At 37.5% G+C, this 23,846-nt stretch overlaps 2 protein-coding genes across 5 annotated transcripts in view; both read left to right on the plus strand.

Annotated features, from left to right (window-relative positions):
- Positions 1–4,082, plus strand: part of trim9 (tripartite motif containing 9) — a 29,888-nt gene extending 25,806 nt beyond the window's left edge. For all 4 annotated transcript variants that reach the window (XM_049481604.1, XM_007248534.4, XM_049481603.1 and 1 more), the window contains 2 exons: positions 490–652; positions 1,412–4,082. In XM_049481604.1, the coding sequence (XP_049337561.1) occupies positions 490–652; positions 1,412–1,489 (241 nt within the window). In that variant the 3' untranslated portion in view covers positions 1,490–4,082. The remainder of the gene's footprint in view (positions 1–489; positions 653–1,411) is intronic.
- An 808-nt stretch (positions 4,083–4,890) lies between these two features.
- On the plus strand, positions 4,891–22,321 carry pygl (phosphorylase, glycogen, liver). The gene is made up of 20 exons (XM_007248533.4): positions 4,891–5,201; positions 6,781–6,882; positions 7,015–7,093; positions 8,378–8,481; positions 10,866–10,997; positions 11,077–11,188; positions 11,383–11,465; positions 12,002–12,139; positions 13,824–13,916; positions 14,442–14,588; positions 14,782–14,945; positions 15,818–15,932; positions 17,113–17,214; positions 17,960–18,107; positions 18,457–18,515; positions 18,617–18,758; positions 19,972–20,179; positions 20,262–20,396; positions 21,439–21,505; positions 21,606–22,321. Exons 1-20 carry the CDS (start codon positions 4,959–4,961, stop codon positions 21,792–21,794), a joined length of 2,562 nt encoding a protein of 853 aa, XP_007248595.3. The 5' UTR covers positions 4,891–4,958; the 3' UTR covers positions 21,795–22,321.
- The last annotated feature ends 1,525 nt before the right edge of the window (positions 22,322–23,846 follow it).

Consider the following 23,846-nt stretch of genomic DNA (forward strand, 5'->3'; position numbering starts at 1 on the left):
ATAATTTTCTAGGTTTATGTAATTTGGTATAGGTAGTTGTCATTTATCCTTATTTGAAAAATGATCAAACAGTCTTTGTAACCAACAAGCCAGATTTGTGTAAAATTCTATAATAATACTCTTTTGTGATTATGCATTCTTTTTTACCTACATGATGTCTCTTAACTTGCACAGAAATGCACATGCAAAGAATGTTCTTAGCTCAAAACGTGAATCCTACCTATCAAATATATGGGGAGCCCTGTAGCAAAACACATCGATTATCACATAATATTACTTTAATCATTGGACTGCTTAAGGCAGGCGTGAAGATAAAGGCTTGCTGTTTGCACAGTGCTTACTGCTTCCATTACTTGTTTGCTACATCAACCTCATAACTTCAGTGCAAAACTCCCAAAAATGTTTTAGTTTGGTTTAAGAGGGAAAATTTCTGTACATTTTATTTTACTTTGAACTACAGTTTTAAGAATGTTTTACTTCCTCTCTCAGAACGGATGGAGGGATAGGTAAAGGAGCGACAGTGGGTGTTCTGTTGGATTTCTCGCGGGGGATTCTCTTATTCCTCATCAATGATGAGCAGCAGGGTCCTGTGGCCTTTGACTCTCTGGAGGGCCTTTACTACCCTGCCATCAGCCTCAACCGCAATGTTCAGGTAACACACAAACACATATAACAGAGCTTTAAAATCTTCCCAATGCACACACTTTCCTGACAACACAGACTCAGGCCCATGAGAATGACTACAACTGCAGTTATCAAAGTAAATAGTAGAATGTCAGTGATTCAGTAATATTTCCATATTGGTTTTTCAAAATATGACTTGTCTTGGATTTTTTTTCTCATGCAATTTTCTAATACAAAGGCTAGTATCTATACCAATATAAGGTGGGTGAGCTGAGCTGGGTGAAATAATTAGTATCATAACCAATTATTGATTTTAACTTGATTAAAATTAACAAGCAATTATTTTAATAAGCAAAAAGCACAGCATTTAGAGGTAATAATGCAGTTAAATAATTCAGTTAAGTACCCGGCCTAACAATACAGATATACAGACATATTTAGTTTACATTTAATATGAAAGTTTTTGTTCTACTGTTCTAGTTCATGCTTAATAACTCCCACACCAACTGGTATATAAAGATGCACATGAGTCTGTGTGTGTTCATGTGTGTGGGAATGTGTGAATATACAAAATTTGGGTTAGTGCAGCATATGGATCTCATTTAACACATCTTGTTGATCATTGCACAGTAAATATCGGTAGCATTATTATTAAACAAACTGCTAAACATCAGACTGATTAAAAGTAAAATATATAAATATATTAAAGCGAGTTTAATAGTGTAAATGTGTGATGTCCTTGTTTTACCTTTTATCACAAAGGCACCTTTTGTTTCTGTTTGTGTAGGTGACTCTTCACACTGGACTGCCCATTCCAGACTTCTACACTCCAGGAGAGTCAGATCCTTCAGGCTCTGTCTGCTGAAGACAAACACAATCACATACTCAGTGCACATACACACATACCCATACACACACACACACTTCGACCTTCTGTGTGAATGCATAAGAAAATCTGCACAGTAAAAAGTAAGAATTTCAGCAGCCATCAAAGGTACTGGATTGGTTGAGAAGTGAAGCTGTTTTATGGAGCTGAGTTGCTAGGCCAGATTTTACATGGAGCCTTTTTCCTTTAAACCTGCTCTCTCTCATCATGGCCAACAGAGGGAGACGTGGAGTACAGACACAGAGTAAAACTGCACCTGCTTTAATGAGCACAGAGAGAGGGGGAAAGAGAGTGACAGAGGCTAAAAAAGAAAAAGGAAGGCCCTACTGGCTTCCTCCGATGATCTAGCCATGTAGACGTTTCAGAAAGCCTCTCCTTTTAGACACAGAGAATACAGATGTTACCAGTCTAATGTTATTCTGGGAAGCAGCTATGAGGTTAGACAAGAAAGAGAGGAAAAAGTGGTGCATTCTTTTGGTGTATGCTGCCTTATTGTAATTTATATAAAGTCACAGGCAGTTCAGTGATGATACTTAAATCATCTGTAAAGAATCACTGGCCATGCTGTTATTCACCTGAAGTGTGGTAATTGACCTGTGCTGTGCTGGGGTGTTTTTATACCAATTAAAGCCCACCTACTGTGCCACCTGTGTACCACAAGTGCAGCCAAAGATACACCTCAGTAATGAATGTACCTCCGTCCTTCTCTCTCTTTCTTCTCTCTCCTCCTCTGCCCTGATGACCAATCACAAAATGTTATTTTACACAGACTATTATTATTATTATTACTATTATTATTATTATTATTATTATTATTATTATTATTATTATTATTATTATTATTATTGCAGCAGTCTTGTCGGTGCTAAAGCATATATACGTGCGGCTCTGTTCCTGAAAGCAATAGAGTCCAATCAGATTTTGTACTTTTCCTCATGATCAGACATTCTGTGCAGACATCAATATGTATAGAGATATATGTCTGTAGATATATCTATATCCGTAGAGAGTACAGAATTATGATATCCATATAAAGCTCTATCATTTTTCCTATGTTGATAAAGTTTATTATGATGTGAATGAGATATTGACGCATGTTCTTCTGACAGAAATGTCTGTATGGGCTTTTTCTGGGCTTTATTTTTTGGGAAAAAGTTGGGAAATTTGAGGACATATGGCCCTCATGAAGAACAAGCTCACACACTACACACACCTAAACAGTACACTTCATACAGTTTACTATAACAATGTACTACATACAGTTCATTTAAAGAGTAAAACTGAATTATTTATTGGAGTTTTATAAATCAACAGACATAATTTACAGAATAAACTGTAATGCCTTTCGTCCCCCCATGCATACACTATTACACACTGTCAGGGAGAATTATTTTCACCACGGTTAATGAGGACAGTGTTTGTGCTTTTGTAATAAAAGACACTGGGCTTACACACACACACACAAAAAGAGACACACTGCATGCACACTCAGCCCTCGCATACACAACAGTCTCCTGCTGGCCAATACGCTTCAACAAAAAACAACAACAGAAGCATTCATTCTCTCTCTCTCTCACACACACACACACACACACAATACAAATACACAGAAACCCCATCAGCCTTATATAACTCATCAATGAGTGTGCAGACGCAAGAGGAAAAAATATGCCATACTTCTCTCTCTGTCTCCGCCCCACATTTGTTACTGCCTCAGAGCTGTACAGGCATATTGCTAAACTTTAATGAAACACTGGTGCTGCTTCTGTTTATATGTCTGAACATTACAGTAGAATATATAGAGATATATATTTGTGTTTATTCACTGCAATATGTAACAGCACAGCTGTAAATCCAAAAAAGAAGATTCATGAACTGGCAATATGTCCTGTGTTCTGGAAGTGTGAGAAGACGTGGATGTGGGCTGTGGGCTGTTTCTGGCTGCTATGCTCTGGTGCAATGAGACATAGACCTACTGTCTCCTTTTACATAGACCGTTGTGTAGCCTGCTTAAGATAAAATACCCCTGACCCCACTGACGAACTCTCTGACCCCGAGGCCTTTCCTCAGCCTGGTGAAGAGACTGACTGGACGAGAGCAGAGGGAGGGGGGAGTACAAGTTCTACACTGAACAAAATATAGTGCTTTGAATTTTCTTGAATCATATGTGTACAACCATTGCATATTACATGAACTCGTCTGTCTGTTTCTTTTTAAGTTCAGTTTCAGTTTATTTAACTTTGCAGTAATTGTGTTGCTGTACTGTAATATGCTTTATTTTTTCAGAGCTGATGTACATATTTAAGTCATAAAAAATCAAGGCACTCTGTTTTTTTAAGTGTATGACTGTAGAAAAAAGGGATTCTTTATTTTCTTTATCAGAAATGAACCCCTAATGTGAATAAGAATTGTATTATTATTATTATTATTATTATTATTATTATTATTATTATTATTATTATGGATGTTACTCGCCTATCATGTACCTGGCGCTTTGTGCTCTCTGTAACCGTACAGTATATTCAATAAACTTATTGAGTGGATTATATCCATCTGTTCTTTCCATTAGAAAGAGTGTACTGTCTTTTTTTTTTTACTTTTTTACTTTTGCCTGTAGACCAGCCAAATCATCAAACTCAAGCAAAAACATCCCAACACTCTGATCAAGCAGCTTCACCTGTGTTTTTCAGCAGTTTTCAGGTTGTCTAAAAAGGTGGATATTGAGGATAGTCTGTTTTGCTTGATTATTCTATTGACCTCCCTCATTGCGACTTCAGAATGTTCACAGATGGTCTGACATTTGCATCAAGATTTGCTGGTATTTTGTAGAATCCATTCTTTCCTCCACCAGTGCAGCATTGCCAGTACCACTGGCACAAAGACAACCACATAATCTGATTCAAATTACCGCTTTTTACGCTTTATCTGAATACTGTTTCTTTGAGCATTTTATTTTTTTATCTTTAAACTTTTCAGATACACATAAATCGCATTAATTTTCTCAGCTTAACCACTTTTTATTTTCTCTTTTTAAATTCCTGTCATGCATGTATCTACCTTTTCATTTGAAACTGCATGACAGGACAATGACAGCAATTTTAGCCAAAAATGGTATTTGATTAAAATATAATTGACCTACAGTTGTAAACATTTTGAATTGTTTACGATGACAGTGGGCTGTTTTTAAAATACAGTTTGATTTTCTGAATTGTTTTAAATATCTTGATATTTCACAGCGGCAGGGTGGACAGATTGACCCACATCACCTGAACCGAAGGTACACGCGCTTTCAGTGCGGCGCTTTCACTCACAGTATCACGTGGTTTTCTGTATTGGCCAGTAGCGGAGAGGGCGGGTCCTCGGTCCCGGGGTAAAAGTGAAGCTCTGCCGCTGAGAGCTGCACTCAGCCTGCGGTCAGAGCTACCTGTTCCCCTGGGCCTCCAGCAGCATGGCCACCCCACTCACAGACCAGGAGAAGCGCAAGCAGATCAGCATCCGGGGCATCGTGGGGGTGGAGAACGTGGCCGAGCTGAAGAAAGGCTTCAACAGACACCTGCACTTCACCCTGGTTAAAGACCGCAATGTGGCCACGGCGCGAGACTACTACTTCGCGCTCGCGCACACCGTGCGGGACCACCTGGTGGGGCGCTGGATCCGCACCCAGCAGTTCTACTACGAGACGGACCCCAAGGTAATCTGAGCTCAGAGGGGCTTCAGGTACACACCTGTCCTGTACTACAGTCCTACAGTTAACACACCTGAGATCAGCTCAGACAGACCTGCACTTACCATATCACTCCTGGACAAATGGAAAATAAGTTTATACTTTATATTTATTATTATTTTTAAATAAAATCTGCTGTTGGGCTAAAAGTTCAAATAGTTTCTGTCCAATAAAACATGTATCTCCAGAACAGCCATTTTACAGGAGAGAGAAAATAACTTTCAATGTAACTTTCAATGTAAAAAGAAATTATTTCAGGTAATTTTGGAGAATTTCTATTGGTCAAAATTTTTTGTTTACAATGTAAGGGACAGTTTGTGTGTTCAAATTATGAACTAAAATGTGCAAATATGGAGATACTTGTTTTTCAGCAATGATATACAAGGGCTCTGACCAGTCCAGACAACAAACTCCAGCCTGATCATTCTCTGCTGACCTTTGCATCATAAAACAGACAGACTAAAGATAAGTTACACGCTTAAGAATGGAGGGGCTAAAAGTTACTTAGTTGAATAGAAACATATCAATAGTTTGTAAAATAATGTAAAATAATATTTGTACTTGCTCCTTTTTTATGTATATTTGTACACGTGTATGCTGCTGTCTAATTAAAAAAATCTCAAAAACAGCAACTTTACAGGAGTGTGATGATACCTTAACTTTCAATAGATGTCAGTGTAAAAAGAGTTTATTTCAGGTCATTATGGAGAATTTCTGTTGGTTTATTCATCAAGAATTTTTGAAACATTGTGATACTTCTTTTTCAGCAACGATACACAAAGGCTCTGACCAGTCCAGACAACAAACTCCAGTCTGATCATTCTTTATTGACCTTTGCATCATAAAACAGACTAAAGATGCACGCTAAACGTTACTTAGTTAAATAGAATGATATTAGAAGTTTGTAATATAATGTAAAATAATATTTGTACCTGCTTCTTTTTATGTAAATTTGTACATGTGTATATGTTACTGTACGAAAGCCTACTCTCATTCATCTACTTTCAGAGTGTCAGTTGGGATACAGTGTTGCTGATCTTTGTAATGTTAATTTTACAAATTTCTAATAAAACACTTAAGAGTTCATACATCATCATTGGGTCTAGTGGGTCTGTGTCAAAATTTAGAGTAGGCAAACCGGATTTCTGTACCTAGTTAATCTCATTAGAGCTTGAATTAGCTAAAAAATTTAAAAAAACTTCATGTGGGAATGCCGTTGAAAAATAGGGTGGAGATGTGCTGACCCACTGAGCACTGGAATCAAAAATCGACAGTGCGCATTATAATCCGATGCAAATTATGTATGAAAATATATATCAGAAAATAGACGTTCATTGACACTGAGCCTTATAATATGGTGCACCTTATAGTCTGTAAAATATGGTAAGTTGTTTTCATTTTTACCTGATCTGTAATTCAAAACCTGTCAGCTTTTTTGTAAAACAATATCACTGTAAATATTTTTATTCTTTCAACTGTAATAAAACAGACAGAATTCATGCTTTAAATGCTCAGTAATTCTGTGTGTGTCTGTGTGTGTGCACAGCGTGTGTATTATCTCTCTCTGGAGTTCTATATGGGGAGGGCTCTACAGAACACCATGATCAATTTAGGACTGCAGAATGCTTGCGATGAGGCCATCTACCAGGTGAGTGTGTTCATGTGTTTGTATAAGAGAGACATACAGTACAGATCACTTGGTTACTCATTTTTTTTATAATCAATGTGATCTAGAGTGGACTAAACTTCTTACCAACTTCTCTTCTATGTCTCTCTGTAGTTGGGTTTGGATATGGAGGATTTGGAGGATATGGAGGAGGATGCTGGATTAGGGAACGGAGGACTGGGCCGGTTGGCAGGTCTCACACTCTGCACTGTTCACTCTTCACTCTCTTTTCCCTTCTTTTCTTTTTCCCTCTATCTGCAAACAGTGTAGGGACAGGAGTGGACACATCCACCTCATTATTTATACAGTCTACCCTCCAGTTATTGTTCAAAGATTTTACTATTTTACTTTCTGTTCTTTCTAGTCTACTAGGGTTCTTTGAAAGTTAACTGAGATTAAAATACAATCAATAGCACTTTTATTCAGGGTTTATATGATGTTTTACGCTATAATTTACTACTCTGTGAAATATGGCTCTTTTTGGAGCGTTACAACACCAGCTATGCTAATGGGATTTCTTGAGCAGAGGGCAAAATCCTGGTCTTTTTTTGCAGGTCAGAGAGGAAACATCAACAAAAGCTGCTGCTTATCCAGCACCAAAAGACCAAATACAGTCATTAAATCAATAGCTGTGCTTTAAAGTCTAGACTGCAGCCAAGGTGGGCTGCGTTTCTCAGCCACTACAGAGTAGAAGGCTGTTCTAAAGTGAAGGATCCTTTACATACAGCTGAGAAATGCAACCAACAACTGGAGTGACTTCGAGGATGCAATTAATTGCCACAAAAAATCTAAAAAGTTTATTTTAAAGTTTGGGGGTTGGTTAAGCACTTCAGATACCCAAGTGTATGTGCACAAGTGTTTCATAATATGTCCCCTTTAGTGCCCTACATTCCTGAGCTGCTGTTACTCTCATTTAGAAGCCCCTTTGTCCCCAAAGTGTGAAGAATACAAGGCTCCAGCAGTGTCAGCCTCTCTCTGTTCAAGTGTGATTAGGATATATATATGGAGGGTAGGATAAAGTAGGCCAGAAATTCAACACACGCTACAACGCACTAAACACATATGCACACGTACGCCAATGTTTGTTTACATAGAAAGTAGTGGGTGACCAATCTGGGCCCAGTTTCTTAAAATCATCATATTGTTAAAATTATTTTTGCTTTTAAAGAGTGTGTGTAGTAGAGTGTTTGCTTAACATTTAAGGTTCATCTTTGTGCTTAGATGCCTTTAGAAAACCCAGCCCTAATCATTCACATAGCTGCGTTCTCAGTAAAACTAACTGTTCCAGACCCATTACAAAAGCTGATCAGTTCTGATTAGCCAAAATGTAATGTTTCTTCTGTTGATATTTTTACAGGTCAGGGACTCTCTGGTATCTAGTTTCAGTGCTAATAGGGTTAACTATATTCCTCACATTCAGTTCAGGGCACTAAACCAAGGCAGTTGATGTTCATCACTGTGTATGTGCTTTCCACAGCTTGTTTCTTAGACTCAATGGCAACGCTGGGTCTTGCTGCATATGGTTATGGCATCCGTTATGAATACGGGATCTTCAACCAGAGAATCAAAGATGGCTGGCAGGTAAACAAACTCAAACAAGGTTTAAAGCTGTTATCCCACCTGACAGATCACATCCCATCACATCACTGCTCTGTTCAAGCACTTGTAAGGAGTGTCAGAAGGTATTACAGCCTCTGTAGCCTGCAGCGCAGAGTTCTACACACTGGAGCTGTTTCTACATCTTTCGCACGCACATATATCAGTCACTGTAGTCACAAGTGCTGGAGTCGTGTTAAGGCCAAGACTTTTAGTAGAGGAGCTTGAGTCAGGGCCAGGACTTTTATTGGTCGAGTTCAAATCAAGATCAAGACTTTAATAGTCAAATTCAAGTCAAAGCCAAGACGTTTAGAAGTAGAGGTCAAATCAAGGCCATGCCTTTTCTAGTGGAGTCCAAGTCAAGGTCAAGACAATAAGTAGTTGAGTCTGAATCAGGGCAAAGACTTTTAGTACTCAATTCCAAATCAAGGCCAATACTTTTATAGTGGAGTTCGAGTCAAGGCCAATACTTTTAGAAGACGAGTCTGAGTCAAGGCCAATACTTTTAGAAGAAGAATCTGAGTCAAGGCCAAGACTTTTAGTAATCAAGTCTCAGTCAATGCCATGTTTTTTGTTGTCGAGTCTGAGTCAAGGCCAAAACTTCAAGACTTTAAGTAGGTGAGTCTGAGTTAAAGCCATGATTTTTAGTGGTCAAGTTAAAACCATGATTAGGACTTTATTATTTGAGTTCAAGTCAACACCAAGACTTTTAGTAGTAGAGGTCAAATCAAGGCCATAACTTTTCTAGTGGAGTCAAGCCTAAGACTACAAGTAGTTAAGTCTGAATCAAGACAAAGACTTTTAGTACTCAAGTCCAAATCAAGGCCAAACCTTCCAGTAGACAAGTCTAAGTCAAGGCCAAGACTTTTAATGGTCAAATCAAGGTCAAATTAGGGCTCTGACTTTTCTAGTGGAGTCCGAGTCAAGGCCAAGACTATCAGTAGTCGAGTCTGAATCAAGGTCTTTTAGTAGTCAAGTCCAAATCAAGGCCAATACTTTTCTAGTAGAGTCAGAGTAAAGGCCAAGACCATTAGTAGGCGAGTCTGAGTTAAGTCTGCCAGTCTGTCAAATAAGCAGAATAGTGAAAGTGCTGTAATAAAATCTAGTAATGTCATCTCAGCTTATTTAAATAACAGTCCACCTCACCTAAGGCCGAGACAAGACTCCAGTCCAGATTAGTCTGAGACTGAGACCAAACTTGATCAAGACCACACGTTAATGGACTTGAGGCTGAGACCAAACTCGAGTCCTCCAACACAAACGTATGCCGTTGATGCACACATGAGCAGCTAACATAACATTCATTAGACATACGTTTTTATGTGTTGCACAGAGCTTTTGCAGATTTGCAGACACCAACCCAGTGTATTTTTCATCCCCCTCTCTTCTGCAGGTCACTGGCCCTCAGGGAAGTGACTTTTTTGGTGGAAGTGGGTCAGTTTTAGCCTGAGTTAATTTGTAATCAGCTGGCTATCTCTTCTCCAACCTTGCTTTAACCTTTAACCTGCAGTCATGGATAAGCATGCATCTGTTCACATGCTTAAATATTAGCACCACGTATGTATTTTGTTCTCAGATTTTTGCTGCATATGTGTGTGTGTGTGGGGGGGTCAAGAGTACGGCCTCTGAGACTGCGTGACCTGGGTAAAGGTCACCCTGCTGAACAGCAAAGAACCAGCAGAAGACTTGTATTTGGTGGTGCATGATTGGAGCTTACACCATATGGTCAGAGGTTGTGTTTGTGTGTGTTTCAATGCAAACATAAAAATTTGAACTTTACCCAACCAGCGAGTTTTAGGTAGGCAGCTTTTCACAAATCTGCTGTGTGCATTACTCTTAGGGTTGTGTCCCAATTACTAATTGCTAATATTACCTAGTTAGTATACCTAATTAGTAGTGTCATATAAGTAAAAGTGTCAAGTTTGAGTATACTCTAATATCCACAATGCATACTTGGAACTAGTAGTTTTTTTAAACAATGAACAAATGTCGTAAATGATTTAAATGCAGAATGACCATAAGAACACTTTCATGTATTGAATTTTGGAATAGCAACTTATAATCACTTCCTGTGGTACAAAATGGGTTAGTTTACATCCCAGACAGACAGAACCTTAAATAATGGCCTACTGGCCTACTAATGCTTTCAAAATAAAAGTCTCAAAGTCAATACAGAGTCAAATAAACTAATATCTGTAATACCAATTCCAAATATTTTTTACCAAGTAAAACTCTGATTTTAGAGCTACAAGTATGGATTACAATTTTGGTACAGTTTTAGAAATACAATGAACACATTTTATACCTCAGCTGTGTATTGCTTTTAATGTGTTACTTTTGATGTGCTGCATGTATGACCTGGCTGTTAGGTGGAGGAGGCTGATGATTGGCTGAGGCATGGAAACCCATGGGAGAAAGCCCGCCCTGAGTACATGCTGCCTGTGCATTTCTATGGACGAGTTGAGGAGACTGAGGAGGGATCAAAATGGGTTGATACGCAGGTACCTTATACACCTTACAGACAACCCAGACTGAAAAATGCCTATAAATACTTTTAAATAATTTATAAATACCATTTAGGTGGTTTTGGCCATGCCCTATGACACACCTATTCCTGGCTACATGAACAACACTGTGAACACCATGAGGCTGTGGTCAGCACGTGCTCCAAACGACTTCAACCTTCGGGACTGTGAGTAGCTATTTAAACACATTTACTGCTCTGTCCAATTACATGATTTAACATTTTGGCTTGAACCCAACCACAACTATTGTATTGTCTTATCAGCTCATAAAACAGTCTTACGGTGATCTTGAGTTTATAGTTGTTTGTATTGCTTTTTATAGCAATATAAAAGGATGTGTTTTTTTTTATTCTCTCCACAGTCAATGTTGGTGATTATATCCAGGCAGTTTTGGACAGAAACCTGGCAGAGAACATTTCCAGAGTGCTCTATCCCAACGACAATGTGATTAAATTTTTTTTTTATACATTTTAATTACTATATATTTTTTAGCAAGTATTGCATTTACACGTTATTCTGACACTTAAGATCAATCAATAACAATCAGAAAAAATATTTGCAGCTATGCTATAAAAAACATTTTTGTTTACCAATGGATGCTTCTTTAGAACTCTACTTTAGTTTTGTAAAAACTGTGATGATCAATAGCAAGAAAAAGGGTGCTTTAACCAATGTTTTGGATAAGGTGCAACCAAAAAAAAAAAAATAGACTCATCAAAAACAGGGCACCACTCACTCTGTAGCAAAATTAGACTTCTTTATATAATTAAAAACATGACATTTCAGCACTTGATTTAAGGATTTCAGCAGAAAGGTAATGTAAAAATCCATCTATATACAAACAGAGATCTTGCATTGTAAACTTGAGGACGAAACCTTGGACAGAATGTTGATTCAGTCTGCATTTAACTGAAGTTTAGCTGTCTCTTTGCAGTAGTGAGATTCTGGAGGTTGTGAATTTGTTTTCTTGTGTTTTTTAGTTTTTTGAAGGTAAGGAGCTGCGACTGAAGCAGGAATACTTTGTGGTGGCAGCAACACTGCAGGATGTGATTCGGCGCTTCAAGACTTCAAAGAGGAATTGCTCTGATCCGCTGTCTTTTGACAGCTTTCCTGAAAAGGTGTGTGACTGCTACACTTAAAGCACCCTACTGCACCCTTCACATATATTCCAGTGATCATCTGAAGTGGAGTGGATAAGGAACAGTAATGTTAGGCTAATGTTAGCTAAAGTATTCAAACACAGAGAGTTTGTTATATGTACCTGCTGCAGGGTTCCTGCAGGTCCTTAAAAAGTCTTAAAATTAAAATCTATGTAATAAGGTCTTAAATTACCGTAAATTTGCTGTAGGTATTACATTTTCAGACAGTGCGTTTATTGTCGGTGGGAAAACATATAGCGTAAACATCAAATCCGGGGAGAGAACTAAGTCTAGCGGAGAGCTAGGTAACATACTAACCTTAGGGGCGAGTTAGCTAATTACAGAGGAGAGAACTAAGGTTAGTGGAGAGCTAGTTGATGTTACTGGGGAAAGAACTAAGGATAGCAGAGAGCAAACTAACATTAGCAAAGAGCTAGCTAACATACTAAATTTAGCAACAAGTTAGCTCATGTTACTGGGGAGAGCTAGCTAACATTAGCGGAGAGCTAGCTAACATGCTAACTTACTAACAAATGATAATAAATGGGAAATGATTTTCAATACAATAAATCATTTTCTACCAAATAAATTATGACTACAATTTTGGGTCTTAAAAGATCTTAAAAAGCATTGAAATTGACTTTTAAAATGGTGCAAGAACCATGTGCTGCTTTAGTTTGAGCAGAGTCCCCAATATTTGAGGTCTGTTACCTCACTATCCTGCCACTGAAACCCTCCCTTACTGTTGTCATCTATTTTTCTCTTCTTCTTGACGTATATTGTATTTTTTGCTCTATAAGACGCACCTGATTATAATTAGCTTAGATTTTCAAATTTCCACTTAAGCAAACCAGACAGCACTACACTGAGGAACCCTGAGTGTGTTCATCCCACATTACTTGTTTTAACACAGTGCAGTTAGCAGGCCATGCTAATGCTGTTCCAACAGCGCTAGTCAAGGTTAGCAGCAGACTACAGTATGAAATAACTTACTCACCTCTGAACGGCAAAAGAGCTAGCGCTTAGCGTGGTGACAGGGTAATGCTAATGCTGCTCCAGCAGAGCTAGTCGTGGTTAGGAGCAGTCTACAGGCTGATTATACTAACCTCTGTACAGCAAAAGAGCTAGCACTTAGCATGGTTTGCAGCTAATGCTAGTACTGCTCCAGTCTTGGGTCTTGATGCTGGACAACTAAACTATCAAACTAAACTAAAACACTGTACTTAAGGCGAGTGGCTACTGCTCCTCACAACCTGACAGGGAAAATTCATACATAAGGCACACAGACGATTTAAAAAAAAATTAAAGCATTTTAAGTGCACCTTATAGTGTGAAAAACACGCCAAGTCTAATTATGTGTGAATGTAATGAAAATGAAAAACTAATATCTGCAGGCACTCAGACGATAATAATAGTATAATATTATAACTTTTTCAGTGTGCTTCATTCACATCTGAATCTGGCTGGGTTAATGTCAGCAATGCAGTTGCTTGTTAGCTTTATCTGAGCATTTGTTTATCATTTTTAGTGGGTGGATAATATAAGCGAATTTAATTCCGTTGTCATTCTGTTTCGATGGTGGGCAATATTACAACTCCTAGAGTTATAAAGTATAAAATATGGTGAGTTTGAATATAGAAATATGACTGCTTGTTCCTTTCAGGTTGCCATCCAGCTGAATGACACACACCCTGCTATGGCCATCCCTGAGCTCATGAGGATATTTGTGGACATTGAGAAACTGGACTGGGACACTGTAAGTGACACACTCTTGTATGATATATGTGAATGTAGAAGGATGGTAGTTGAACTCTCTTAAATTCTACATGAGCATAAATCATACAGAACTACAAAACAGTACCTACCTATCAGCATATTGTATGCATAGGCTACAATGTGGATTTAACACAGAAGCACAAACTGTCCTTCTGTAGCCATTTGTTTGCTTCTTGGCTCCCCCTACAGTTGGGGATGTACTTTACAACAGTAAATACAAACTGAGATTTCAGTCACCTATTTTGAACTAATGCGTTTGTTAAAAAGCTGAAAGATAGTGATGTGAAAGAAGCATGTGGACTGATATGACTTCACCAAAGTTACATAGCGCAGTTCCTGGTGTGCTGAAGCTGGAGTGGCATTGATTAAAGCTGGAGACAGGCCGTGGAGCCTGAAAATGATTTTGAAGCAATTATTTTACTCTAAAATTGCTACATAATATCGTGTGTCTTATGTTAAAATCTACATGTTTATGTTTGTTGTGTGTGTTTGTTTGTGTGTGCAGGCGTGGGACATTACTAAGCGTACTTTTGCATACACCAATCATACTGTTCTCCCAGAGGCTCTGGAGCGCTGGCCTGTCCGGCTGCTGGAGAAACTTCTACCACGCCATCTACAGATCATATATCGGATCAACCAGATACACCTGGACGTGAGTATACACACCAGGAGTGCCAAAATATACACAAATCTATGCATTGCACACACTGGAAATGGCATAACTATTATCTGAGTCAAGCTACCTTACACACTTTGTCTTCAGGCAGAACACGACAGCCGTGTATTGTTGGCTTAGTAAACACAACATTTACCCATTTTTAAAGAAGCTCTGTATCTGTTTGTAGCACATAGTGTCTCTGTTCCCGGGGGATTTGGATCGTATGCGCAGGATGTCTCTGGTGGAGGAGGATGGGGAGAAGAAAGTGAACATGGCTCACCTCTGCATCGTCGGATCCCATGCTGTTAATGGTGTCGCAGAGATCCATTCTACAATCATCAAAACTGACGTGTAGGTCACACATTCACTTGTGTTCACTTTTACTACAATGGCATTTGTCACATTCATAAACAGACACTTTTATTAACGCGTCAATTAATTAAAATTGACGCAGAAGTACATTTTACCTAAATAAATGTGAAGTTTCTGTACATTTTGCTTAGTCATGCATACCTTATTAGGCGTATTTGAACTTCTGCTTTTCAACCAGCCAAATGATCTCACAGATTAGGTCTAATATTATGCTACACTGCAGCAATATTGAGAGCTGTAAAACTGGAAATGATGTAGATTACTAGGCATCAACCCAATCTAAAACATAAAAAAGTTTTTTTTTTTTTTTTTTTTTTTTTTTTTGACAGGGATTTAGTCTTTTCTTCGTCTTAAATTTTCCTTTCAATGGAAAATCTTCATTCGAAATGCTGTGTAATCTAATATTAGGCTTAATCCATGTTCAGGAAACGGACGCTTAAAGTAAGGTGTTAACTTGACCACTTAATTAATCAGATAACTGCAGAAATTCAGTTTGATAGTTAAGTGTATGTAAATGCACGCAGTGAAGCATACACACACAGAAAAAGACATACTCATATAGGCCTGTCATGCTACCGGCACTATCAGCATGACCTTGATCATTTATGCTTACCTCGATATTACCCACCCTGTTTGCTTGCGTTTGATTGCACAACAATGAATGTACTATATACCGAAGAGTAAGACCAAATATACACATTTCACAGCTCTGATGTGGCAACATTTTATCAATGGCATAAAATGACACTAATATTACAGATAATAAATGACATGACAATGCTATATCATCCAAATAATGTTGTTTTGACATACCCACACATCCACTGATTCCTGATTTACCGTTTCTGCAGATTTAAAGACTTCAGTGAGTTGGAGCCAGAAAAATTTCAAAACAAAACAAATGGAATCACACCCCGGCGCTGGCTGCTGCTCTGCAACCCCGGACTTGCAGATCTGATCGCAGAGGTCACACATTTATACATTTATACATTCACATGCACGGTCACATGCACATGCCCAGGTTTAAAGGGTATAGAGCCCCCCAACATTTATCTGTGGAGCAAGCGGAACTGTGTTCCTTTTAAAAGTGGTTAAAAAGATTATCCAACTGACCTCCTTGATGCTCTTGTCACTGAATAAAATCAAATCTTCAGTAAAAGTAGAAAAATGTAGTAGAAAAAAGCTAGATAAACTCTTATTTTTATTATTAATTTCCTTGAGTTTGGAAGAAAGAATAAATAAGCAGTTGTCCCAATACTTCTGTCAGTATAGTGTACCAATGCTTCTGACTGGATTGCTATTAGGCCTGTGTTGCTGGTAATTAAGTGTTTCTATTAAGCCTTAACCCTCGCCAAAGGACAGAGACATTAATTTATCAGCTAATCAGAATACTGCAATAGTTTGTCATTGTTTGCAGAGTTGTCTGAGCAGCAGAGAAGTTAACACATTTATCATAAAGAAGCACAGATCTAGAAAAGTTGAAAAAAAAATGGTTTTATTGCTGTGGTTCTGACTGACAGTAGATTCAGGAGGTATACAGGGTGTGTAAGGCGTCTTTGTTTTCATGCAGAATTGGTTGGAAACAAAAAATATATATATATTGTTTACTGCTTTCTTAATTACAGTGTTTAACTTTTCTTTTGCCATCTTAGATTATTTTGGTAAATAATTAGAGAATCGCTTGAATGTTGAGAGTTAACTCACAATTACTGTGTCACAAAGTGCCCAAATGCAACATTGCATTACATGAATACTCTCGAAACATCAGCAATTTTAAAGGTTTAATGTTATTTAAAATATATTGTGATTTGTTGGTATGTCTGCTGGGATAATGATTATATTTAGTGTTCAAAGAATATTCTAAAATTTAAAAAACAAAACAAAAAATGAGTGAACGTGTAAAAAAACTGCTATTAATCCAAGATTTCATTTTGTTTGATTTCTCTTTTGGTAAAAAAAAAAAAAAAGATTTTGTTACATCCCTGTATCTAAATGTCACATTGTACTCATACACACACATTTAAGACACAACTGTATTCTAATACTGTTACTGTGTTATTTTTGCTTTTGAAGTGTTTTCTTATTATATGTCCCTATTCACCGGGGGGCAGAACAATTGATTTCCCTTAGTGTTTTGTCTGTGTAGGCGATTGGAGAGGAGTACGTCAAAGACCTGATGCAGTTACAGAAGCTGAATGATCTGGTGGATGATGATACATTCATCAGAGACGTATCTAAAGTCAAACAGGTTAGAACCAGAATGCACACACTCCCCCACATCCCCCTCCTCTTATTTCCACCGTTTTACTCAACATGTCCCCCACAGTATACATCTGAAATGTGGGAAGGTAATATTTACACCCTGCTGCCTACACAGTGTTTGTACTTCAACAGCAGAAACATGAACACCAACACCTCACGTTGCAGAGAGAGTGAATTGCGTAATCAATTGTGTTTCAGGCAGAAGAGAGACCGTTTAGCTTAGTCTAGACCGTGTTATGTAATCATAACTAACTCATCAATGCATCAGAAAAGTACTCTCTATGAATGATTGGATTGGACAAAATACCATGGCTCATTCATCCTTTAGGTTAAATGTCATTTATTTATGTAATCCTTTTTTCTAAACTGTAGCCTATAGACAACAGATATATAGCCTATTTAAACCAAGGATATTCACTAAAGTGGACAACCAAGGACATATGTGAGGTCACTTTGCACAAGCGCACAAACATTACAATATTATGTTGTGCAATACTGTATAAGTATGTGTTTTTTTAATTATTTACATGCATTTGCCCAGATGTTATGTGCAAAAAGATCTTTTTTTGAGAGTATAGCAATATATTAAATTGTAACACCTGTATCATGGTACAAATTGTATTACCGGGTTCTTGTCAATTCACATCCCTAAACCAGAGCTGCTACTAAATGCTATATATTAAAATCCTGATCTTGTATTTGTGTACATGCTTGTGTCTATGTGACTTTAGGACAATAAGCTGAAGTTTGCGCAGTATTTGGAGAAAGAATACCAGGTGAAGATAAATCCTGCTTCCATGTTTGATGTGCATGTAAAGAGAATCCATGAGTACAAGAGACAGCTCCTCAACTGCCTCCATGTCATCACTATGTACAACCGTATGTACTTTAAACACACACACACTTCTAAATGTTTAGCTTTCTACATTACATACAGTATAGTGCAGAATCGGAATCTAAAAAATATCTGGGCAGTAAACTGTAGAACAAATATAAATGATTAGCATTATAAGATGTTAGCAGATGTTCTTGTTTGGAAAGCCTGACCTGACTAAAAATAACCATAACCCTATCAAAAAATTTAATAGAGCTTTGTTGGTATTAATAGCAATTATTAGCCAGAACTAGTTTAAGCATTTTTACAATTGTCAAAATATTTTGCACAGTACTTGTACAACAGTAAAACCCCACTTCATTTTTTTTCTATGTCCTCATGTCCTCTGAACAGGCATCAAGGCCAAGCCATCAGCACCATTTGTACCACGCACTGTCATTATTGGTGGCAAGGTAACACCCAACAGTTGCACACTTAGTCCTTCATCTACCTCTCTACCTCTCATTCTCTCTAAATATAAGTGTGTGTGTGTTTGTTTTATATCTATATCTAGGCAGCTCCTGGCTACCACATGGCTAAGATGATCATCAGGCTTATCACCTCCGTTGCTCACGTCATCAATAATGACCCCATCGTCGGCAACAAGCTCAAAGTCATTTACCTGGAGAACTACAGAGTCTCTCTGGCAGAGAAAGGTAAAAGTCTCTCTCAGTCTCATACACTAAATACACACTGATGTGCCAAAAGTGATGAGACAGCAGTTTGTAACTTGTTTGTAAGGTGACTTATAGCAGTATAAGTATAGGAATTCGCGTTAGGTCTGAAGTTTTGCAGGCATTTACCATTTCTCAAACCACATGTGTTACATGTGTACCGCAAAAAAGTCACAGAAAGCATAACCACCCACATTGGACAGCACAGTGTGTGGAAAAGATTGTGTCTGGTGTTGTCTGTTGGCTAGAATTTTGTAGAAATTATTTTACATTCAGAGGATGTGGGTCAGTGCAGCATATTTTAAGCTTTTCTGGGAAGCTTTATACACAAGCATCTACATGCTTATGTGCAAGTTTGGACACCTCTGTTTAAATTACCGGTATGTTCTGTTGATTTTCTGCTAATTTTAGGGCACAGTTTAAATTGTGCATTCTGTGTAGCGGAATTGTAACATTCACTTTGAATAAACAATACATGTAATTTGGGGCTCTGAGTGGTCAAGTGGGTTAAAAGCACTGCCACTATGATCAGGACATTGCTGGTTCGAATACTGTTCATGTAGCGTTCCATCAGCTGCCGGAGTCCTGAGAGAGCACAACTGGCCTTGCTTTCTGTCTGGGTGGGAAGATGGCACTCTCTCCCCACATCACTCCAAAAGGTAATCTGTGAGCTGATGTATTCAAGTTGCAGTGCTTTCCTCCAAGCACGCTGTGATGTGACGCTTGTCAATGCTGCATCAGCAACAGTTAGAAAAATAGGTGTCCGAGTTTACACTTCTGGTGTTGGGACATCATTAGTGATAGTTCTAATGAGTGGGTTGGATAATTGGCTGTGTAAATTAGGGAGAAAATAGGAAAGAAATTGAAATAAAAATATATTTAAAAAATACATGTATTTAAATTAAATTAATTTGCAAAGCAGCTTTACAGAAAACAGTAATAAGACAAAAAAGAGCAACTGACCAGGGGTGAACAATCATTTGCATATGACTATGCATGACCACCTCTATTCACCTCAATTGTTTATTTACAGGACTTCCAAGATAATCTAGGTTCAAATAACTGAATCAAATCAAATCAAACTGAAATTTGACCATCTGTTGAATATTTTCCTAAATAATTATAATCTAATCAAATCAAATCATAGAGTTAATAGATTAACACCTGATGCTGTGTGCATGTTTGTGTGTTACAGTGATCCCTGCCACAGACCTGTCTGAGCAGATCTCCACAGCCGGCACAGAGGCCTCCGGTACAGGTAACATGAAGTTCATGCTGAATGGAGCTCTGACCATCGGCACCCTGGATGGAGCCAACGTGGAGATGGCTGAGGAGGCTGGCCAGGAAAACCTCTTCATCTTCGGCATGACCGTGGACGAAGTGGCAGCTATGGACAAGGAGGGGTATGGATGGGGGGGGGGGGGGGGGGGGGCTATATTAACTATATTAACTCATAGTGCTTATAATTATGTTTTTATTGTATAGCTATGATGCTATGAAGTACTACAAGAGCATCCCTGAGCTGAAGCAGGCCATTGACCAGATTAAAACCGGCTTCTTCTCACCCAAACAACCTGAGCTCTTTTCTGACATCATCAACATGCTGTTCAACCATGACCGGTGAGTTCTATGTGCTGTATGTATATTTACAGTTTTTGTAAAGTTGCCTTTGTACACCACCTCAACTGACTGCAATGTAATAAAAGCACTCCATTATTTTTTTAAGATTTTTTTTTTTTTTTTTTTTTTTTTTTTTACAAATTTCCTCAATTTCAATAAGTAATTGGACAAATGACAAATGATAAAAGGTTTCATGATGAACAAACAGCTGGTGACTGAACAAGGCTGCAGTAAACTTCAGCATTTGGTGATGACTGTGGTTCACTGTGGACCGCAAACAATTTGCAATCCTTGTATTAAAAATCTTTATATTTATATTTGTTTGATTGTCCAGTTCCTTCCAGTTAGCAGTTCCAGTTATAAAACAGTTAGGGCTCTTTCTCTCGTAAAAAAATAATATATTATAGTAAAATTGTATAACAAATTTTGTCAATTTAATTTAGATTAATTTTGATCTAGATTTCTAAGAATGTTTTAGAGAGTAGACTGCATTTGCCAAAACCTGCCATTTGCTATTGCTATTTCTGAAGATGGGGCCTTCTGACAACAAGAGAAGGCCTGTCTTAATTACTAGTCAAATGTATCCTCAAGCTGACAATATTCAACAAAATTATATGTACACTTCCTTTCAAAATAAAATTTGATTTACAACAGACCTAAAACAATGAATAAAAGTGCCTTTGAGTGCCTGTCCAGTTTTAAAATTTGAGGTTCTGTGTAAATGGCTGCAATTCCTAAATGGTTATTTCCATTCTTTTCTTAAGCACCTTAAATAAATAAATGTGTCCATTGCTTAATGTCACATCCATTGAGAAGGTATATAGTGGCACTGGCCAAATACTTAAAGACTTTCCTGCATATTTATATAGATTGAAAATCAGGAAATATTGTAAAAGAGATATAGGTCTACGTTTCATTTTTAATACATGTTGTCAGAGGGCCATCTTGTGGCCAGGGCCTCTAAGCACACCACAAACAGCTCACAAACTGCAGAACTGTTCCAGTAGCTGGAGTAAACTTTTTTATTATCATTCTCTTTCAGCTTTAAGGTCTTTGCTGATTACGAAGCCTATGTCAAATGTCAGGAGAAAGTCAGCGCTTTGTATGAGGTAACATGATGCACGTACTGTACTATGTTAATATAAGTACACCAACATTATTTGTTAAAATTTAATTGTATTATTACTTATATTTTTGTGTCTTAACCAGCATCCGAAGGAATGGACTCAAATGGTGATTAAGAATATCGCTGGTGCTGGAAAATTCTCCAGCGACCGCACAATTACAGACTATGCCACTCAAATATGGGGGGTGGAGCCAACTGACCTGAAGATCCCGCCCCCCAGTGAACCACGAGAAGCTATAGAGGAGACAGCACGTGCACTGCGCAAGATTTGAACACACATAGCAGCACATGTCTAATGCCCTTTTCCTGAGGAGCTACATTCCTGTAGGTTTCAACTCAACCCAAATCTAACACACCCTATTCAACAAGTCAGCACAGTAATTACTTGGGTTGGGTGGGATGGAATACGGTTGGATGATCCAAAGTCTGCAGGAAAGTAGCTCTCCAGGAGGAGGGATAAAGACCACTGTTCCACAGTATTACTGTAATGTTTACATAGTGCTAACTGTGCCTTCACGCATTGTTACGAACATCAGCCCCCATCACTGTATGAAACTCTGACCAATCTCCAGTAACTGATGGGTAAAATGATTTTTGGGGTAACATTTAGTACAGTCTTTTCATATTATACTCGTGTATTTTGAGATGTTTGAGACCAGCTTAAATAGCACTAGCACTGTAATGCTTTCTACAATAACACAGCTTTCAATGGACTCTGGTTAATATTTCGCTGATTCCTCTGGGCCACTGTGGTGTAGTGTTCTTGTTTCTGACAGTAAACACTGAATATATTAGAGAATCTCTCTGGCTGTTTGTTGAGTTTTCTTGTAGAAACACTTTCATATTACACACACACTTACACACACATATGATTGTCTAATCCACTCATGCCAGCACAACAAAGGAGGATAATGAAGTATTCAGAGAGAAAGAAAGAAATCTGTCTGTGATAATAAACCTACAAAGTGCTCCTCTATAGTTAGTGATGAAGAAAAAAATAAAAAAGGTGTGTAATAACAAGGAAATGGTCATCATGAAACGCTTGATTAGTGTATTATAGGCTGAATACACTAAACCAGAGACTGTAAAAAAAAGATATATATATATATATATATATATATATATATATATATATATATATATATATATATATATATATATATATATATATACAGTGTATGTAAAAAGATATATATACAGTCTATGCACTAAACTGCTTGTAAACTGATGTTCTAACATACTAAAATATCGTCGCTGTCCAATGAAAAACAAGTATCTCCACTTTTGTTGATTTTTTTTTTTTGTAGTTTACTACCTCATTTAGACAGACAAACTGTCCCACACACTGTGCCAAAGCTTCTTGTTGAATGGACCAATAGAAAGTCTTTACAATTACCTGAAATAAATAGTTTTTTACAGGTTTTAGTTTTTTTTCTCTTTCTTGTAAAGTTGCTGTTTTGGAGATCTGTTTTGGAAATCCATTACATAATATTTATATAATATAAATTATAATAATTATATTATATAATATAATTTTTACAATCAAGTTTAAAATTCAGGTTTATTTGTGTAGCACCGTTTTATCAACAGATATTGTCATAAAGCAAAATTTAGATCCATCTCTGAGCCCAGAGTAGATAAGTCTGTAGTAACAGTGACACGGAAAAGCTCCCTCAGATCAGAATAAATAAACCATATTAATTCGTAGAAGGTATCCTAATCTAGTAGAGACCACTGAATAGTAAATTTATATTTGGTTATCTCCACAATGTGACTTTATATATATGCTCTCTGTTCTTACTGGCTGATTTGTATTGTGCCTCATTCAAAAACAGAAACAACTCTTATAATTCAATTTTATTTGATGTTTAAAACTGAAAAATATTGTAATTTGAAAACTAATAATATATTTTATCCATTCTAAAATCTTTTCCTAACCCTATAGACATCATAAAACCCCTAAACTCATGAAAGCAAATATAATGAAATGCAGTCTTCTTATCACTGGTACTTTTATTCAGTAGTAGAAGCAAAGAAGTAGTATTTTCCTACTTATACATCTGTCTAAGCAGTGATCAGCGGAGGTTTTATATACAGTATACTGAAAGGAGGTGGTTTATTAGCATCATTGTATTCAAATTAGGAAGGTAAGAAATGTGGTATTAAAGTTAAAAAATGAAAAATTAATCATAATTTCATTTTTTCGCAACAGATTTATCAGATGAAAGATTGTTTTGTGTAAGTAGTAAAGTCTGTAGTACACACACACACACAGATTTATGTGGGCTGGTGAACATTCTTCTGAACTGTGACTGCTCTGTGTG

Source organism: Astyanax mexicanus, chromosome 7 (genome assembly GCF_023375975.1).
Source record: "Astyanax mexicanus isolate ESR-SI-001 chromosome 7, AstMex3_surface, whole genome shotgun sequence".
NCBI lineage: Eukaryota > Metazoa > Chordata > Actinopteri > Characiformes > Acestrorhamphidae > Astyanax > Astyanax mexicanus.